This window comes from Athene cunicularia, assembly GCF_003259725.1.
Source record: "Athene cunicularia isolate RWA chromosome 7 unlocalized genomic scaffold, athCun1 chr7_part1, whole genome shotgun sequence".
Classification (NCBI taxonomy): Eukaryota; Metazoa; Chordata; class Aves; order Strigiformes; family Strigidae; genus Athene; species Athene cunicularia.
In genome coordinates this window covers 21,941,868-21,962,924 of record NW_020799107.1, presented here as the reverse complement: position 1 = coordinate 21,962,924, position 21,057 = coordinate 21,941,868, and the positions used below count along the sequence as shown (strand labels likewise).

Below are 21,057 nucleotides of genomic sequence, written 5' to 3'. Positions count from 1 at the left end.
CAGTCATGTGCCCAGCGTTCAGGAGAGGAGCTGCGGATCTAACCTAGCTCTTTACCAGCCCCTTCCTACCATGGCACTGCTGATTGCTTCAATCATCCTCACTTTCACTGCATGCTGCCTCTGAGCTTTCCCTGTGTCTCGAAGTTCACACATCAATTTATAGAAGATAAAGCCTTGGAGTAAGAGCTGACTCCAGTACCACTTAGACAGGAGATGTTCGCTGGCAAGGACAGCTCTGTATTGTCCCTAGGAAGGACTTAGCACACCAGAGTAGGTACTCTGAAAATAGCAGCATTTTTCACTACTTGTCTGTACTTACCATGGTTGCCTCAAGCTTCTCTCTTGCACATACGAAACACACTACACGTGAACCTTATGGTAATGTTTGGTAAAAGATTTTTGCTGTTTAATGCCATAAACAAATGCTAAGCCAAAGTGTTAACACATTGTGTCATATAGGCTAAACCATGGCATTTTGTTCAAATCCCTTATGTGAAGTCCTGACCTCTAATGTGTAGGCAGAAGATGAAAGCTTACTGTATAAGGCCCTGTGTGGATCATGACCAGAAAGAAAGAGATTTTATTGACCAGGAATGGCAGTAAACAAACAAGGAAGGAGCTAAGTTTCACAGTGTATGTTACAGGTTAACAGAGGAAAGGAAAAGATAAACGAGAGTCATTCATTTGCTTTTTTTATTATGTATATTTTCATTAGAAAACAACCTTGAACACCCAGGAATAGTTTTCTAATAAACGTAAGCTCATGAAGAGCACTTGGAAGTTTCCATTCTGGGTTCAGGAGAATGACGGGACAGTAACACAGTTGACATGGTCATTCCTCTTAGTCAACCCCTCCCTTGTGGCTGATTGTTTCTTACATTGCAGCCTTCCCTTCCCTGTGCTTCTGCCCTGAACAAAACCAACACCCCACCCCACCCCCACCCCCAACCCCACAGACATCTCTGTAGATGTCTCAAAGAGAGTATTTCTGCATGGACACACCATTGACTCATCCCTCAGTGAACATAGTGATTTCTTCCAGGCCCGACTCAGGACCCTACCAACAGAGCTTGGAGATCCATGCAGAGACACTGCTTCCTCTCCTGGGCAGACCCTGTAGTAGTGAAGGATCAGACTGTAGTCCTTGGGAGCAATCTCAAAGGGGACTCACGTGAGGAAATGCAGAATTAGCCTACTGGGAACTCTGCCTGCTGGGGATGAAGATCCAGGGAAGCGTTCTTGCCATCCCCGCTAGCTACCTCCCTTCTTACTCTCAGCCTCTCTGGGGCAAAAGTCCTGAAGGGGTTGATGCATAGCTATGAGCTGGTTGTGCTTCTGGAATGAGGAAGATTTCCTCCCCAAGCCTGGCCTGCATTGCCTACAGAGGGTTTGTTCATAATGGAGAGCTGATGTGTATGAGCTAAAAACATGAGGGACAAGGCCATTTTTCTTTGCTACTGTATAAATCTGACAAAGATTCTTGCTCCCCAGTCATCAGAGCAGACCTCACCTGGTTTTACCACCATCTAAAATACAAGTGCTTTGTCCTCACCATGTTTTTGGCTCAGGTACATCATCCACTCTAGTTACCCTGAGGCTAAGAAACAAAAGATTCCCCATGCCATTATTCCACAGCTCGACAGCAGTGAAGAAGTTGCTTGAAAGCATTTGTTCTTCTGGATCAAGAAGCTAAACTCCATGAAAAGGGATTCTGCTGGCCACACCAGTCGAGGGATAGGAGGAAGGTTTGTGTGCCTGTTAGCAAGGAGTAGAAGGGCTGTCCATAATCCCATCTCAGAGAGATGCTCTACCATTTAGTAGCAATGAATCACCCCTTTCCAAATGAAAATGAAGATTATGGAATAGTGAGTGAAAGGGAAGGAGGAATATAATCTCATAAGAACATAAATACTGAGATCAGCTGTTTGCAGAACATCAATTTTTTCTCTCTAACTGGGAAAGAAGATCATGTGGGTTAGGCAGAGATCTGTTCATCCCTCTAGGAAAAAGGGTTAAATTGAACCTCTGTAATGTGCAGTGGAAAAACTCCCGGAGAAGTGCAGCAGGATGGATTTTAAAAGAAAACTGTCTTCTAACAAAGAGCAAAGCAGCTCTGTCACCAACTTAAGCTGTGAAAGAATGAGATAGGTCACTTGTGGGGGCACACTGGGCAAGTACAATTCTTGTGATTATTGTTATCAAAACTTATATATGCTGATAGATGCTCCCACTGCCCAACAGTGACTTGCTAACAACCTGCTAACAACAGGTTGTTGTCCTGCCATAGAGGAGCACAACTAGAGGCAGAACATCTCTGCCTAATGCTGGTTATCCCATCCAGAGGGAAGCTGTGGTCCCCTGTAGAAGGCTACGTTCTAGGAAGGCTTCTTGATTATGAGCAGACTCAGTCACTCAGATTTTCTTTGAGCAAGCACAGAACTGAATGTGATGCCCTAATTCTGTTTGGTAAAGCACATCTTGATGCATAACATAACATATAAAGGAGCATCTTCCTTTAGTACCTCTTCTCTACTGCTGCTTAATTCTGTAAGTCTTGGGTATCAGAGTCCTTTCTTTTCCTCTTCTTTTTTTTTTTTTTTTTTTTTTTTTTTTTATACTTGGGAAAAATAAGGATTAATAATAAGTAGTAAACCATCTGGGGAAAATACTGTCAGTGTGGCTTGGAAAATAATTACTCTCTGAGTCCTTGTCCCTATTCAGAAATCCATCTCTTCTCAAACAGTTGTGATGGCAGGTGTTTGTGCTTTTGCATCGTTGTGCTTGTTTGAATATGGCTCAGATAAGTTTGAGGGGTCTTCAGTCTGTTTCCCGCTGCTGGAGCTGAGTGTTTTCCACATACTTCTGCATTAGGTAAATGCTATACAATAATGATCATGAACATGAGACAGGCTAGAGGTCACATAACAGCATTTCCCTCTTCTGTCTTCTGTTGGCCTGAAGTCAAATCATATGTTGTACTTTCCACACAGCAACTCCCTAGTTGCTGTCAAGACTTATTTAATAAAGTATTCTTTCAGGTTTATTTTTTTCTTTATGTTTTCAAGATAACATTTATAAATATATATGTATATGTCTACATATATTTTATCTTGCAATTCCAGTTCTGGAAGAGGAAACATCATTCTGTCATCAAAGAAGAAATTCACCCACTGACCTGGAGGAAATTTGAATAATGAACTAAGATAGTTTTTGATGTTTGTGTAAACAGCACAAAAGTGTCAGATTCTGTTCTCCTTGTATCCAGCATGATAGATGTGAGATCAAAGACTGCCTTCAGTAACTGTAGTGTGTCAGACTTGCATTATTGAGGGAAATACTCCTAGACCCATCAGCTCATTGCTGTCATATGGAAACCAACTGATGTTTTCACTATATCTCCTTCAATGTGGAAGAAGAGGTGAAGGTCAATGCAATAAGTTCCTACACTTGTTTCTCCTCTCAAGATTCAAATATGTCATTGCCTATCAATTAAATGAATTTGCCTGTCTGGATACCTGAAGGATGTAGAAGACTCTAAAACTAGTCTGAGGAATCCTGTGTCTGTCTGCTCAGGAGATCTTCAGGGCTGGAGTCTAGAGACAGCAGAGGGGATGAGGCATCTGTTGGCTCAGGAACGAGAAGGGGCCATCACAGGTGAGATTATGATACTCAACCTGTAGTCACTAAGGCAATTGCACTGCTGACTATTTCCCTCCAAGTACTTGACCAACTTATAATAGTAAGAGGAAGGAGTAGGTCTTCTCACCATGCGTTCTCACAAGGATCTCCTTGTGCAGGAGTCCTGGTGAATGAACCACAGGTTGGAAGTGCTAACGGTGCAGCCTCCTACACTTAAGAGTAGTAGTACTTTGCTTAGTCAAAATAATCTTTTTTATCTTGAGGAAAACAAAGAGAAGATGCTTGAATGACTGACCACCACATGTGGGCAGGGGACAGGCTTCAGAACTGGAAAGTCTCCAGAATTGTTCTCCATCTACAGGCATTGGCTCTGACATGTTGCTGCTGCCAGATACAAGGACTTTAAGAAGGGACCTCACAGGCATGAGTAGCATTTTTCTGTCTCCCCAAGTAAAAACAACGGACAGCCAACACCTCTCTTGACTCAAATCTGTGATGCTGACTTGCTCTTTCCTTCAGGGAACACACCTGATTTCATTGAAAAACAGTCCATTCCTTCTGACTTTTGAAATTGGAAACCAAGCGTTGGATGGGTACATGGGTTTTGCTTGCATTGTTTTCTTTGTGACAACCAATTAAGAGCAGGCACTGAGATTGGCAAAGTGAATATATATCAAAGAGGACTTACTGATGATTATGGGGTCTGAGTATTGGTACAGACTCTTAATGGTCCCTGTGTTCTCTTAGTGCATGTCCTTGAGCCACTGCGGGCACAGAGGAAGAGGGTCTGACCTTGGCACCGGGTATTTACCAACAGACTGGACGGTAAGAATGGAAGAGCTATGGAAGCTGGAGGCCAGCACTGATGTTTCAGTAGGCAAGAATAGCATTGGCAACTGACACAGAGCAAAACACCTCTGAGGAGCATAACCAGAAGAGCATTACCAGAAAGACACCTGTCAAAACTGACGGAAAATCAGGGGACTAGCAGAAATCACAAGAATGAGCAGGACCACACACACACGATTTCTGATGATGGCTGAACACAGTCCTCCACACTGACCACCCCCAAACGGTGTTGGAGGACCACAAAGCCCAAGAACTGAGGGGTCTCCACAGTGATAGGACCTGGAATTTCTCCACTGGGAGAAACAGCTGCCAAACTCTGTAAGCTTTGTTTGTCGGTGGAAGCTGATCTGACTGCTTTTTAACAAAATACAGAGAACGTCTCTTCAGGAACCCAGCAGAGAAGACTAGAGGAAAGATGTGGGGGAGATGCCTTCTGTAGCATAGCTGTGCCCCGTCTCTTCTGTATGCTAGAGTCCCCCAGTACACAAAGTATTCTCTGTGTTTTGGGAGCGTACTGTCTCCATTTGCACCTTTTAAAGTCCTGCATAGTAGCACAAAAACGATGGCACAAGGAGGTTGTGGGACATGAGAGAACTGTGCTCTGGAAGCAAGAGACCCTCATCAGTATTTCTGCCATTGATACTTTGGGGATGAAAGCAGAAGAGAATCCAAAACCCCAAACCTCACACTAAATATGCATTTGTTCTCTCAGGCTGGCAGCCTAGAAGTTCATAAACTCAGAATTACCTTGTTCTGGAGTAAACTGTTCTGAAAACAGTTTCCAATGGCTTCCTCGAGTTTGCTTTGCTGGTGGCAGCCCTTCGGCTCCATGCTGGCACATGTATGAAGCTCTTTGAACAAATTTTGACCTTCCTTTAGCCCCTCTGCCCATCAAGCCAGCTAATGACATGCTTCGTATTGCACAGAACACATACAATTGACAAGTTCAATAGTGTTGTTTAAATATTAAACAGTCTAGACAGGCTTTTGAGTCTTATGCCACTGTGAAAAGGCTCAGACCATCATACCCATCTCTGAAATTGGGCTGCGGGATCATTTGCACAGTAAGACAGACAATAAGACTTGTATACATTGCCATGCAACAGAAGAGACCCCGAACCGCCAGCCCTAAGTGGAAAGTTTATTTCTAAGCACAATATATGGAAAAACCAAACCAACAAACCCCACAGATATAGAAAACATTGTAGCAAATCCCTGGTCAAGTAGGACTTCATGTCTGTCACTACCCTGCACCTCACAGCCGCTTAAAATGTCATGCAATGGAGGAGAGGGCACTCGGACGACACCCTCCGCTTCGGATCGAGGAGGATCTCCAAGCAGGAGAGGGCCGATGGGACTCCCGCTGAGTGATTCGGACTGTAACCAGCAAAAGGGCAGTGCTGCTCACCCCCACCACATGCTTCATGACTACCGGTGGTAGACTTAGCACTTCAACAGGCTTTACCAACGTGGATTCTCACAACACCCCTGTGAGGTAGGTACGTATTGTTATTCCCCCTTTGAGTGGAGGGGGGACTGAGCCAAACAGCCCAAGGCTACAGAGTCGGTGGCAGAGCTGGAGTGAGAGTATGCAGAATCCTGTGTGCTCAGAGTACTAGATCACACCACTCTTTCACGGCAAGTTGTGCTTCTGACCTCATAAACTTTTAACTCTTAGCCAAATTAAAAGAATTTGATTTCTCCATGTTAAATGAGCGGAGAGCAGGGAGGGAAACAACATCATGTCTGACAGCTGTCCCTTCGGCTGTGTATGCTTCCCCCTTCCCAAAACCACCATAATTACTCATCTCTTGGAATGAGGACAGCTTCCAGGACAGGCATGGGGGTGAGAGGCTGCTGCGTTTGCTTGTTTTGGCCAGGCTTCACTCTACTGCGGATCAGAAGCAGTTCTTCCAGAGACCATTCGTTGCAACACCTTCATTCTGAGGGTAGCTGTTTTTAGAGACGATAGGAATTGCCCTCTCCTTCCACCCACCAACATCCCTTCCCTCCCCTCTGCCAAAAGCACTCTTTGGTAGATAGTAAGATTGGTCAGATAAAGGTACAGTGGCCTCAGAAACCATGCTGTTTCACATGGGTCCTCAGTAAGTCAACTTTCTCGGCTGGTGTTTCACCTCCCACATTCTCTGCCAGAGAAGTACCTGTTTTGTTGTATTCTGATATTCAAAGGGACACTGTCAAGTAATTGAGGTGAAAAATATGACCTGCCTTAAGATGCTAACCTCTATCTTCAACATTGCAGAATGGCTGGTGTGTTCGAACCTGGAGGCTTCGAGACCTTCTCCAGTCCGGACCCATGATGGCCTAGCTGCCAAAGGAGCTGGTGGCTCACATTTGCCCTGGCTCCAACAGAAGCTGCAGAAGGTGCTGGTAGAATGACGGAGGGCAGTTGGACACAGCCACTGTGCAACATTGCTCAGCACTGCTGCTAAACGGATGCGGTTTGGCTGAAGTCCCTATCTTAATTTTGGGGGGAGGCTTGATCACTACAGGTTCATTGGTTTTGGGACAGCTGAGCTGTTGCTCCTCAATTAGCTAATGTCTGTATTTTTAGGGTTCCTGCTCTTACGCTTGCTTTGTGGCAGTTGCACTGGCGAAACAGCTCAACCCTGTAGAGCTGGGACATACCCTCCATAGAGCAAGGACAGTCAGCAGGAAATCAGTAACATGGATTTTCTCCTGTCACAGAAGAAAGGTGGGGAGAAGGACGGGGATGGTGAAAGGAATGGGGTGAGTGGAGAGAACGATACGTGCCCAAATGGAAAAGGACAAAATTGGTAGGGAAAGAAATTTTATTTTCAAGCTTGTAAGAGAATATTACAAACAATGGAGAGTAAAAAAAGCCCAAACCCTAAAAACTATTTAAAAAGTACTTGACAGTGTCCCTTTAATATCCACAAATGATTCAGCCATTGTGCATTGAATGTTCCTGAAGAGCAACCAGTACCTTCGAGGATATATCCCAGAGAAGGAGACTTATTAAAAGTGTTATATATTCAGTCAGCAACTGTGCTCCCTCTTCAGACTAACTCTCTCTTGAATGATTGAATGGAATAGACTCTGTAATAAACTAACAGACTGGATGTGAAAGGCTCAGCCTACAAGACTGAGTGAGACTGTTGCAAATCGAGCAGCAGGGATACAGACACCAAAAAGAAAAGATGTACATCTCTAATGCATGAGTGTCTGAATCAGCAAGGAAGCAGAAACCCACTGAGATGGGTCAGCTTCTTGTGATCGGAATAAAATGGAAGAAAGTTAACCTGGAATGTCTGCATGGAAAAATGATGTGTGTGAGTGGCAAGATTTGGATGCTGGATTTGTCGTTATGAAGGCATAAGTCACACCAGTACTTGTGCTTGAAACACTTGTGGAGTGTTTGTACAAAATTTGCCAAAAATGCCTATAGGTCATGGAGCACCCTCCCCGCTCCCAATTCCACCCTCACAAACCCCTTGTCAGGAACATTATGAAAAAAACAGGATTTTTGGTGAAATTTGGGTATGCCTGGGTTTTGTTAGATTTTCTTGGTGGGATGATTCAATCTCTCTTTCTGTAAATCAGTACTGAAAAATCCCCAGCCATTTCACTTCAGGTATCCTATGGTAAATTGAACGAGGCTCCAGAGTGACTCATGAAACAAAACAACTCATAGCCCTGGTTAATCACAGTCTGGAAAATAAAAATACTCCAAATACTTTGTTACCTTCCTTGTTTTTATAAATCTCACACTATGTGTGTGTGTTTGTGTGCACGTGCATGTGTGTACGGGGGGTGTGTACAGAGCGTTACCTATTCCAGGTAATAGGATTTGTAAGACCTGCTAAACCGTCTGTTCCTCTGCTTCCCCAGAACTCTGCCTACTCAGTTTGTAGTCTGTATTGCACTTGTTTTGTTTTGTTGGTTTTTTTTGTGATTTGTGTTGTTGGTTTTTTTCTTTCTTTTTTTTTTTTTTTTTTTTTTTTTTTAACTGGCTGGAAAACATTAACCTCTTTAGCATGAGTGTGCAACTCTCCCTCCACCTGCTTTTTTCCTCAGCTGGCCAGGTGCTGCCTCTTATATCTTGTGCAGTTACCGAAAAAGAAAAGGAGAAAAAAGAAAAAAGAAAAAAAGAAAAGGAAAGAGAAAGAAAAAGGCACACCATGCTCCTCTGCTTTACGAGTTCTTTGTCTCCTCCACTTCTTGTTAAGGCCTCCTGAATTCCTCGTCTCAGACCGTCGTGACCCTCATGACGAGCTCTCTGTTACTACTAGACTGACTCCTCTGTTCGTGAGGCCTCAGGTGGCTGAGTATATGCAGGATGGTATAAGCACAGTGGTGGTCAGAGAGGGTGCCTGTGGCATGGCCGGCAGCCCGTGCCCCGCTGTCGGCTGGAGCGGAGTTAGTGGCTGTACCACCAGTGGAGGACGAGTGGGTGGTTTGGGAGGAGGGGCGCTGATTTGTCCTGGTCCCTGTTTTTTGTTCCTCCATGTCCTTTGTTTTGTCATAGTTCAGCACTTTCCACTGCTGATTGACCGCCTGCCACCGTTTAAAAATCCGGTAAACCGAGGGCCCTTCATGTATTATTAGACCTGGAGGGAAGGGGGAAAGAAATAAACATAAAACAGAAAGAAAACTTTAGAAAGAACCATAAAACTACCCCAGCATCCTGCCCCCAGCTAGCTGGTTAGCTCAGCTCTCCCTCAGCCAGTGTTTATTCAACAATAAATCATGTATTTTAATTACAGACTGGAAGAGCACCAGTGCTCCTGCTCTGCTGGATCCCTTTTCCCCTGAATTAAAAGGATTACAGCTTTACCTCAGCAATCAATAAATGGATTGTAAATGCAGCAGAATGAGTGATGCTCTTACAGCAAAACAGTATCTGTTTACCAATAAACGCCCGAGGTTTATCTATCACTGGACTAGTTTTGCATGCTGCATAGGCATGATTCACTGAGCTAACAGCTGTGTTTGGAGGGGGTGTATCTGGGTCTGACGTGCCGGTGACGTCTGCTGCACCAGCGTCATGTGTGTGCACAGCCCGACTCTCTCCCCACACACACAGCAGCAGAGCAGACACGCACACGGAGGCCAGAGGCGGCAATCGAGCGAAAAAAGGGCCTGTCTATACCTGTAAGTGGTTTGTCATCCCAGGCAAAGTTTTGCTCATCTGCAGAGCAGGTACCTCATCGTAGTACGTCATTGCTCCCTACCAAGGGGGAAAACAACACGCTTGAAAGTAAAGGGCAGATGAGCTTGCACCATTTGTGTGTGCTGAGTACGCATGGAATGTATGTGTCCTGCTACCCATCTGCAAATACCAGAGCTGATGTCCTGGGGATGGCACTGGGCTGTAGGACACCTGACTTGTAATGACCTCAGTATCCGAAAGAGTGTGAGCAGCTCAGGCCCTCCCACCCAGCAGTTAGCTCACCTCCCAGAGGTCTCTGTCATCCTCCCCACCCTTGCAAGAAGATTGAAAGATTAACTAATGTTAGCAGTTGTTTAGACAATGGCGGTGCTTGAGAATTAAGCTCTGTTATTATTCAAGCTGCCAGGCTTTGGCTAGACCCTTTGAAAATACTAGGTCCAGCAGTGACTGCAACACTGTGTTGTTCTTCCCCACTGAGGCTGGAGGAAGATGCAGTGTCTCATGTAGACTGGCTTAGCTGACACACTGTAATATAATTAACAAGCTTTGCTAGAGAGTGGGATTTACGCAGAATGCAGGGGGTCTGAGTCCCCTTGTTTTGCAGCAATCTGTCCATTAGGAAAGTGTCTTTGTGTCCCGTGTAACTGAAGCCAGACCAGCAGGTAGGACTGGGTGAGTTGGCCCACGGATAGCTTCACTGTTCTTAATAATGATGGCTTCACTGTTCTTTGTCAGGATCAAGATTATGAGGAACACTTTGAGGAAAAGCAGCTCTCTTGCCTGCCTGTTGCAAGCATATAAATACAAGAGCAAAGAACGAAAGACCCACAAGGAATAAGAAGCAAAATCATGCTCAGACAAGGAAGTTGCCTTGACCAGCAATGTGTGGAGAGATGATGGTCATCACAGAATAAAGTGGTTTACAGCTAACCCTGATGAATCAAATGCTTTAACCCCCACCCACCTTTTCCAGACTCTTCTAATTTGTGATGGGAGATAATTACTGGAGTAAACCCATGCTATATCAAAACTCAAAATATCTGGAGGTCACCCAACCCTTAGGGCTGGTCTCCCCATCACTCACTGATGGGATGCAGCCACCCAGTTTCTTAGGGTCTGCATCTGATCTTACAGAGTTAAAACCCTAGCTTCAGTACAGATTTTGTTTCTAGCCTCTCTGGTTTTAAGACTTGCTGACTTGATCACAGATTAGCTTCAAGGGGACTCTCACATTCACTGTAATGGGGTGCTGAGCCTGCGTATTGGCTGTAGAAGTAATTACATTGGATAGTTTAAGTATGCACATCCGGCTATTTTGGGACAGGGAATGGCATTGGGCACTACATTATGAGAGAGATCTTCCCTCTGGTTCCCACAGACCACTGAGATTGCACAGCTGTATTCCTGTAGTGATGCCAGCTTTTCATAACCAAACACTGTGATGTCATAATAGAAAAATGTGGGTTTTCCTCTGTACTTGAAACACAGCTGAGAATTCTGACATATTCTGATCAAAGCATCAACCATATAAAGCAGGACTTAGGGAAAGCCTGCAGATCCAGCCAAGGAGACAGAGCTTTGAAGCAGGCCTGAAGTGGCTCAGCCCATGACAATGAACATTAGACATATATTTAAATGAGCTGTCTGATCTGTAATGAATGAAATTCCACTCTGATCAATGACAGAGCCAATGTTTCTCTGAGACCACTTTAAGCCTTGGATAAAAGAGCCAAAATCGAATGTTTTCTCCTTGGCTGTAGAACATTCTCCACAGAATCAAATCCATTCTCCAAAGTATTAAACACTGAGCCAGGATTGTAAATCTATTCTTAATTACCTTATCACAAATATTTAATGCGCAGCCTGATTCAAGAGGGCTGTTTATAAAATTCTTGTTTGTTTGCTTTCTAATTATAAATGTTTATGATCTTATGCAATTAACTGTGTGATGCTGATGGATGGGTTGCTGAGTCAACTGAGCACCTGTTTTCTTAGATAATTTTGGTTTCCAAATATTTATAAAAGTAGAAAATAACTTGTTTTCATCTGTATTTACTGGGCTCTAAATTACTTATCGATTTCCCAGTGTCAAGCTCAGGAAGCTATAAAATTAAAAAGGAACGAAGTGGAGGGGTGGGCAGGGAGGCGGAAGTAACAATGATTCATTTGCAAGAGTAAATGCCAAGAGTAAGCAAGAGTCCATGAGTTTATATCAAGCTGCGGGACGCTTAATGCTCCCATCGAAACAAATTTTGTCTGCCTGAGATAAACTAGGATTGGAATTCCTACGTTCAGCTCTGTGCGTTCCCTTTCAGAAACACCCTTCCCTCAAGGATCATTCTTGCTTACAGAGGTGAAACTTTCCAATTAAAGGCCAGACTTAAGTTGGAAATCCTTCAGAAAGAGTAGTATTCAACTAGAAGTGTCCAGCTAGAAGCAATAATTCCATAAGCCAAATGCTGTGTATGTGGGGAAGATAGCAGATTGATGTGAACTTCTCTCTGCGCACTTCTCTCCTTTCAAGGCAGAAATGTCTATTTGAGAATTTCAGATGGATTCTGGTAGTGGCCTGGTCCTTTTCGACTCCTTCCAAGTTTATCTCACCCTCTTCTGCTTCAAAAAATCTGTTCTCAACAGATCCTCTGTGAAAACCATCCTCTTTGGAAGGAAAATCTCTGTGAGTTTCATGCAAAATGCGCTGGTCCAGATTGTTGCCTGCCCCATGAAATCTCTTGTTTGTGGTGTTGGTGAAATGAAACTCCTATGGAACGTGGGCACTGAAGATGTGCTGTTCCCATTCCCATTTTCTCATGTAGAGACCTGGCTGGATCGGCACCAGAAGAAGTTCCTTTCACTGAAAGCTGTTGAATGCTAGAAATAGTATTCAGGGCAACTATAATATACACTTGTCTTGTTCTTATTTCACTCATGTCTGTTTGCGGCCATTGATGGAAACAGGGCATTCTTAGACATTTTTACTTGCACTGACTTGTGCCATGAAAAGATTTCCCAGATGGCTCTGAAGCTGGAGACAGACCATATTATGTGATGGGGTCATTAACCTGACAGCAAAGTCTTAAAAAAAAAGAAATTTCTAATGCCTCTGCTTGCACTGCCACCTTGATGTGGCTGTGCTGTTCCCAGAACAAGACAGAGTATCTCTGAACTAACACGGCAGGGCTAACCCAGTGCAGTGCTCCGAATTAACACATGCTGAATCTGGAACAATGTGTACAGGAAACCACATTGATCTCTGTTTGCTGTGTTCACTCTCTCCATATATTGGCCTCCTGCTCTTTCTCTTGTGGCTTTATTGAGTCCATGCAGAAGGTCAGATCATGGTCAGCCCTGTGGAGCTCTGTAGAGTCCAGGCAGGAGAGACTAGTGATTATCCTGGGTGCAGGGATTATTTCCCAGAGCTGAGAAGCTGCTTTGGGCTTCACAGCACAGGCAAACACAACAATACCTTGACAATACGTTATACCAAAACTGTACACATTGTTTATGTTGGTATCTTATGCTTTCTTTCATTTATTATACATGAGAGAGTACCCAGCACCTAACCACTGCTCTTATGCAAAACTATCATAGTAAGTGACCCAGCCCCAAAGTGCACAGGGCTTGGTTCCAGGTTAGATTAAAGCAACAGGTAAGCAACATCAATACAGATTGGCTAAGCAAGGGTGGTGTCAGTGCAGTTGCACACCCAATCAGTGCATTCCCACAGCATCTGGGGGAGCAAGGTGACAACTGCTGACTCTGGGGAAGACTTACCTCTGCCATTTACCCCCCACCCTCACTTTCATTTTCATCCCAGAGCAAGAATAACTGGACTGTTTCTTTTCCAGGTGATCAAGATGCAGTCTGCAACAGAGCTAACACTGGTGAAAACAGTTTAATTTCCATGTTCTAATGATTGCCACAGCTAACCCTGAGCTTCTGGACTCTTAAAATGCAAGAGTTAGAAAGGGGAACATGACCGAGGGTGAGCATCATGGCCCAGAGGTAAGGTTCATGTCACTGTAGGATTTCTCTGAACCTTGCAATACCTGCCCACACCACATCACGATCCACATGAGCAGTCTCTGTGCAAGGAAATGCTCTTGGTGCTGAGGGTGGACACATATGGGCTGTGTACAGGTGGCTCTTTGTCTCTTGGGATTAATCGGGACAGAAGTACATTGCCATTAGTGGGCTGTGGCAAGACTGGTCAAGGGAGAGGTCCTCAGCCTAAGCTACAAGGGCTGTTGGAAGAACTTGAGCAAAAACCCAGATGTGAGACAACTGTGCAATGGGTAAGAGGGGATCAGTTGGTGTACCCCTATCCTGTGAGGTTAACCCACATAGTTGTGAGCCTCCAGTTTAAGGCAACTTTGGAGCAGTGGTTTCCCAGAAAGTCACCTTCTGCCCATTGTTAGCCTCTGCCACCAAGTGATCTTTTCACCAGGACTTTCAGCTTCTAATTAACCTTCCTCTTATTCCAACATTTGCCATGCATTTTCTTGAAAGAGACAGGTAAATTTTTGGAGTAGAAACTGTTTCTCCTGTTTGCCAGCAAAGAAACCACCAAAACAATGCTTCTACTGATAGTAAGTGGTACATGCCCCCTGTGCTGACACTCATCTACAGGAAACAAAATCACAATCTGTTCCAGCCAGTTACTCTGTCCTGCTTCTCATAAAGCCCCTGTCTTGCTACCTGAGCTGTCACTTCTTGTTTCCACCCTCAACAGCACCTTCCCCTCTTGGCTTCCTTTCCAAATGCAGTTTCACCTCAGCCAGACAGCTGCCATGCTTTAGCCTGTTTCTGTTGCTTTCATTGCTGGGTATCAGGGGAAGATTATGGCAGCTGTGATCAAAGCTTAAGGTTTGCATCCACAGCATTGGTGGCTCAGGCCAAGGTAAACCAATCCTGCTGGGAGATGATAACACTTTCATTGCTGAGCTTTCGCTCTATTGACATCACTGCATACACAAACTCTTCCCTCCCTTTCTGTGAATTCTTTAATCTTTTGTAGCAATCTCAAATTCCCCCACTTTTGTTTCCAAAGCTCCAGCAACTCACCCCTCATTTATCTCTTTGCCTTAATCTCACCCTATATGCTTCATCCTTAGCCACCTTTTATCTTAACCTACGAGCAGAAAGGTGGATGCATTTGTCCAGACAAGGGGTCTGTCTCTTACAGCATCCTGCTTCCATCAGTGGCCAACGGTACAAGGAAGAGTGTAAAAACAAAGCCAGGAGAGTGATGTTTCCCTGATGGGCTCTGCACACTGCAGGGGCCATACATAACCACAGATGGTCTCTTTTAGCTAATTTATATTCCTGAACCATAGGATTCTAGCGCAGTACAGTAAAGTGTACTGACTTTTGCTCTGCACTCTGCATTTACTCATTAGGCTACCCCACCCCTTCCCAAATTCTCATAGTCCCCGTGAGATCGCTCCATTCCAAAAAATGCTTTAGCAATAACCATGAATCTCTGCCTCACCCCAGCTTCACAAGTATCTCACAGTACGTAGGAGATGAGTCACTGAGCTCCCACTGGACCCTTCAAACCCATAGTGCTTTTCAGTGCAATCCTCTGTACTTTATTCCTCATCTACGATGCAAGATAGTATTTGGTGATAAACTGAGAAAAGAGAGCCAGAGGAACCTTTTTCTGGGAAATACAGGCTGGGAAAAGGGGCACCTAGTATCTGGCATCCCTCAGCATTGTGGTAGGGTCAGTTTCAGCTAAATATGACAAGTTCTTTGAATAACCTAATGTCTTAAAATCCTTGAGTGGCCTAGACTTCCTAGTGGGGAAGAGGGTGAACTAAGTAGTGGGGAGAGGTAGATTCATAATTGAAAGTAATGTCATGGCATCAGGGGGACTCTGCACTTGGGCTGATTTGGGAGGGGAGAGAATGAACATCGGAACTGACCACGTGGGGAATCAGGTAATGCCCTCCCTCACCTCACTCCTGTTCATCATCTTTCAGAACCTCTTCATTTCATCTCCCTTTTTCTCCATGTAAACTTCACAGGAGGGTGCAGTTCCCAGAGCAGAGAGGTGCAGAATCAGCACTGTACACCCTGCCTTCCTTTCAATACTCTGATGAAATAATCTAATATGTCACAGAATTGCTGTTTTTGGCAGTGTGACTGCCTGGCCCAGCTTGTGTTTGGGATTCTGATTTCTCCTTCCTAAGGGTAGCGCTTTGCACTTCTCTTTATTCAATTTCATCTTGTTGATTTCTCCAATTTGCCAAGATCATTTCAAATGTTGATCTGATCCTCCAGAGTCTTTGCAACTTTTCCGAGGTTGGTGTCATCTGTGAATTTTATAACAGCACTTCGTGTTTCATTATCTAAGCCATTAATAAAAATATTGAAGAGAGAGGAGTCCAAAACAGTCCTACCTGAAACATATTTCCAGTTTACAGTACACTACTGACAACTACTGAGAAAGCAGTTTTTTGATTGACTGTACACCTGCATTATGGTTATTTAATCTAGACCACATTTGTCTGGTTTGCTTAGGAGAATCTTAAGGCAAAGCACCAAAAGCACTGTCCAAGTCACGACATATCAAACTGACTGCTTCCTCTTTAACCACTAGGACAGTTGCCCTCTCAAATTAGATATGGTTATACTCTCATTCTCATCAACTGGTTAGTTAAAAAAATATTCTAATATCTTTCTATGAATCAGTTAAGCTGAATTGCCCTTTGTTTCCTCAATCCTCAGTTCCTACCTTCCTTAATGATAGAGATTTTATTTAAAGCTAGGTAATCTGCTTGCATTTCCCCACCTGCCTGGCACCTCCTGCATACTCCCCAAGTTCCTGATGATGAAATGTTTATGGGTCAGAGACTGTTCTGCAGCTTCCTCTGAAGTTCATTAGGACGTGCTGACAAGGACAGAGCTAACTCGTTTGAATATTTTTGAGTCTGTTCTTTTCTGATTCTGCCCTGGGCTCCTTTCTCCTCATTAAAATTATTTTAGTTAAGTTTTGAAGACTGAAACAAAGGCAACGTTTAACTCTTTGGCCCTTTTTGTATCAAATACTATTTGAGCTCTTAGACTTGCCTTGTTCTTCTTACTTTACATATGCTTATGGACCCATTTCTTGTTGCTTTTTGTAGCTCTGAATGGTCATCCTGGGGTTCAGCTCTGATGGCTCCCCATGCCTGTGTGATTTCTAGAGACTTTTCATTATTTGCAGGCTCTTCTTTCTGCCTTTTGTGTGATTGCAGCTTCTGATTTTGGGTCCTCAAAGAGCTCCTGATGCAGCCTCAGAGCTCTCTTCCCACGCTTCTGAGCTTTCCTCTGCACAGGCACAGTTTGCTGTTGTGCCTTTAGTATCATCCCTTTTGGCAGCTGCGAGCTGTTCGCAGCTCTTTTATCCTTCAGATTCCCTTCCCAAGAGACTCCCTGCTCTGGCCCCCTGAGGCTGCTGCCACTGCTTTTCTGGAGTCCATTATCCTCACAGCATACTTCAGCTCAGGAATGCTTTCATTGCACAGTCACTTCATACAAAATACTGCGACATACAGATTTTCATGGATTCTTTGCTTTCAGGTGGAATCAAATAGGGAGTATAGACTCCATAATTGTTACCTGTTTTCCAAAATGTACATTTTGTCCCCAGAACGTTCCAAGAGCTTAGTGGACAGTCTATCCTGCATACAGGAGAAGTCCAGGTAGTAGATAACCTGGGACCTGTGGTGCTGTCTTTTAGATATTTCTGATAGTTGCAAGACACTAGACCAGTGAGCAGGATGTCTCCAGTCTACAAGACATCGAGCAAAGATCTCCTCTGAATAATGCTGGAACTGTACAAGGAGGGTGTGCAAGCTGAGAAGTGTCCAGCACTGAATGACATATAGCATAAACTGAGAATGTATTCATAATGATTAGAGCTCAAGTGAATGCTTAGCGTATGGAAAAAATAAGTAGCTGATTATAATCAGTCATTTTCTTATCAGTCATTCTCCATGCACATTTTTTAATATCTAAAGAACTGATTAAATATGTACAAAGCTGGGCTGTGTTTTGGCTCGGCAGAACTGTGGCAGCTCCATGGCTGGATCCTGCTGAGTGCTACTGACCACGGAATGACATGTGCCACCATGGAGCCTGTGGGTCTGGGGAAGACAAAACACTCCTTCTGCCCATTTCCCGTTAGGTGCATTTGCTGTAATGGGGCTCCACTGGCAGGCGGCTTTCACGCTGATGTGTATGCCACGCTGGGCTTTCCTCGGGCCACAGAGGCCACGACTCAAGCAAAACTGAAACGGAGCCTCTCAGGAGTGAGAACTCCATGGCCTGGGCAAAGTCCTCACCAATTTGCACATAAAGCTGCTCTCAGCTGTCTTGGGAGGTATTTTATGGAGGTATCGACTCTTCCATTTTGGGTCATTAACAGCATAAACAGGCTGGCCCCCAAGCCTTCAACCGCTGACTAACGGGCAAATCCTGCGCTTATCGAGGCTTGTTTCCTCTCATGCAAGCTGAGGTTCAAGGACAGCTCTGCCTCAAAGCTTCCTCTGCCCCAAGCGGGCCAGGACCCCCCACAAAGGCAGCAAGAGCCCTTCTCCTTCCCTGCCTCCTCCACTCCATCTGGCCGAGCAATGGGAGCAGCAGGTCCCATCTGGGCGGGCGGTTATGCTACGCCCCAAGCGCTCTGCAGCCATTAACACCCGCCTCCAGACTCAGCAAGAGCCCTGCTGGGTGGGAGATGGATCCAGAGCACCGCCATCTTAGAGGGTCCCCACAGTTGCTGTTCCACCAGGTGAGTGACGGTGGCAGACCTCACCCCCTGCCACGCTGGAGCCGAGCATGGGGAGCTGGGGAAAGGAGGCAGCTCTTTTATTACTGATGGGAGTGCTTGGCATGACAGCTGGCAGCATCTCTCCTCCAGGCAGCACTGTGATTTTGCAGGATGCTGCTGAGCTATACGGGAAGAGACAATTTCCAGGTCGTGACACTGCAGCATGTTATGAGTTTGTGTAACACAAGCAAGCAGCAATGATCCCCGTGTGCACAGTGTGCTGTGGGCTCCTCTCAGAAGCAGGAGCAGCACATCCCACATACATGGCATTTGTAGCTGGGGATAGAGGACTGCTTTTATCCAGTGGGATGAGGACATGCAGGACTGCCTGTCGTTGGGCTTGGGGAGCTGGTGGGAGATCAGGGCAGTATGTTGTAGGGTCACTGAGGGAGCTTTAGTGCTGCTAGATAGATGCCAGATTCTCTGCGAGGTGCTAACTTCATTCCAGGACAGCCACCCTCATTCATGTCCTCTGCTCACCCTCGCATTCCTCTACAACACAGGTGCTGGGCCCTGTAGAGCTGAGCTGGTAAGGCCCCAAAATGAGGAAAGACTGGCAAAATTAAGGAGGTGATAGGTATCCAAGGGACAAGAAATTTCTTTTCATTCAGTACTCCCACATGGTTTGTTTGCAGCACATCAGCAGTCTGCACAATTCCATCTGTGACAGAGAAGCTGGGTTGACCCCAGGAACTGCACACAGCAACACCATCCCCCTGGAAACGCCACAGTATTTTCAGCTGTAAGCACAGGAGATACCAACCACCACAACTTTCTCCTGCCCTACCCAGACTAGCGCTTTTACAACCTGCCTCAAAACTGGGACAAAAACCCAAACCAAACCAAACCCAGAAATAACAGCAAAAACAGGTAAAATAAAACTCAGAGAAATCCTCACTCAGGCAGTAGACAAACCATAAACAAAAGCACTCCTGTAAACTCAACTGGCTGTGGACAGCTACGGCAAAATGGATGTTGTGCCCTTAAGGGCTCTTGTATTACTGTGGTATTTAATTCATAGCGCACGATAAAGCAGAGGAGTAAAGGGCAGTCTCTAGCTATGCAAGCAGCAATAAATGAGACTCTTCCTGGAAAAAGTGATTAAATAAATAAAGACTGGAGCTTCACTGGCTGAATGGCCTTGCTGCTGAATCATACATCTCCAGCATCATTCCCCACTTGTGAGTCTACCCTTAACTGTGCCAGTACAGGAGGGATAGGGCTTGGAGGCATTAGCCATATACCCACATACCCACTTGCTCTCTTAAAGTTTCCCCTCCTTGATTTGTAGCTAGGTTTATATCGACCCTCTTGGTGCCTTTTTTCCCCAAATTTAAGATGGAGATGAGACCACCCCACATCTTGGAAGGACTTTGTGCACAAGAGGCGAAAGTCACTCATTGTGTGCACGGCAGACACTCTTAGGTCCTTAAAAGAAGGGAGTAGGAAATCATTTCAAACTGGATTGAACAGAGCACTGGCCAAATGCACACCCTGGTATCTGGGACTCTCTTTCCAGACATTCCCTGACAAAAGTCCACAGAGATGGATACTTGTGGTGAGGAGAGAAAAAGCACATGGCTTCCATTTCACTACACTTACACCACGGCCGTCAGTACTCCAGGTCTGAATCCTGAACCCTTCCATCCTGTAGCTAATGGTACTCTGACCAAAGCGCTGCCCGTGTAGCCATGCTGCATCCTCAGCTGTACCTGGGACGTTTCTTTAAAGGCAAAGCTGGGCAACAGCACTGTTTGTGTAAGGCTTGGAAATATGGCTTCACACTTGCTTGGAGTGAGACTTGAAAAAGTCATGCTATCCCCCAGGATGGAAGAATACATGCATATTTTCAGGCAGGTGAGAATGTTTCTCTTGGACTTGAAATTTTTTTCAATGTTTTATTCCAATTCTGACACTGAATTTAAAATACTCAGCATGAGCAGTCATCTCTAAATGCTAAATCAAAATGCTTTGTTCAATAATGATCAAAACATGACATTTGCTTCTTGAAGGTAGAACTAGTGCCTCCCTCTTTGCTTTTATTAGCAGAAGAAATTCTGTAAGAAAAAAATTAGTATAGTTTCACAGTTTTTCATTTTCTAAGGCATGTGGGTCCTGTGTGAGTCCAATCTCTCCAGACTGCTCCAGCCACCCAAGCACTCATTCAGTAACAGGAATAGGGACCGATTAGGGGAGAGAGAAAGGTGAGTACAGATCACCCTTAACAGAGCATCCCCCAGGGTAATGTAGGGCACACAGACTAAACTAATGGACCTGGAAGTGCCTCTGAATTTGCAATTGCTTCTACCCCCCTTGTTGGAGCGAGATGTGGGCACCTTTCCCCTCTGTCATGTGGGAAGGCAGCCCAGGGACACGAGGCAGAAGGTGCTCATGGGGCTCTCTGGACAGCCTTTTCTTGGCACCAATGTATCCCTAGGACACACCACAGTGTAGTCTGTGTTTGGCTGCTTTGTCCTCCAGAGCCGTGACAAAATCTTCCCTTGCAGGCCCCAGGGATCCTGTGAGAGTTCCTGGAGCCATCCACCTTGGGTGCTGCAGCCTTTCCTCTCTGCCCACCCCCCCCACCCCCACCCCC

General features: G+C 45.1%; 1 protein-coding gene across 1 annotated transcript in view; it reads right to left on the bottom strand.

Annotated features, from left to right (window-relative positions):
* Positions 1–2,614: 2,614 nt before the first annotated feature.
* MARCH4 (membrane associated ring-CH-type finger 4) overlaps positions 2,615–21,057 on the bottom strand; it is a 95,265-nt gene continuing 76,822 nt past the window's right edge. Inside the window, exon 5 of the mRNA XM_026852486.1 lies at positions 2,615–9,080. Within this exon, the coding sequence (XP_026708287.1) occupies positions 8,719–9,080 (362 nt within the window). The 3' untranslated portion in view covers positions 2,615–8,718. The remainder of the gene's footprint in view (positions 9,081–21,057) is intronic.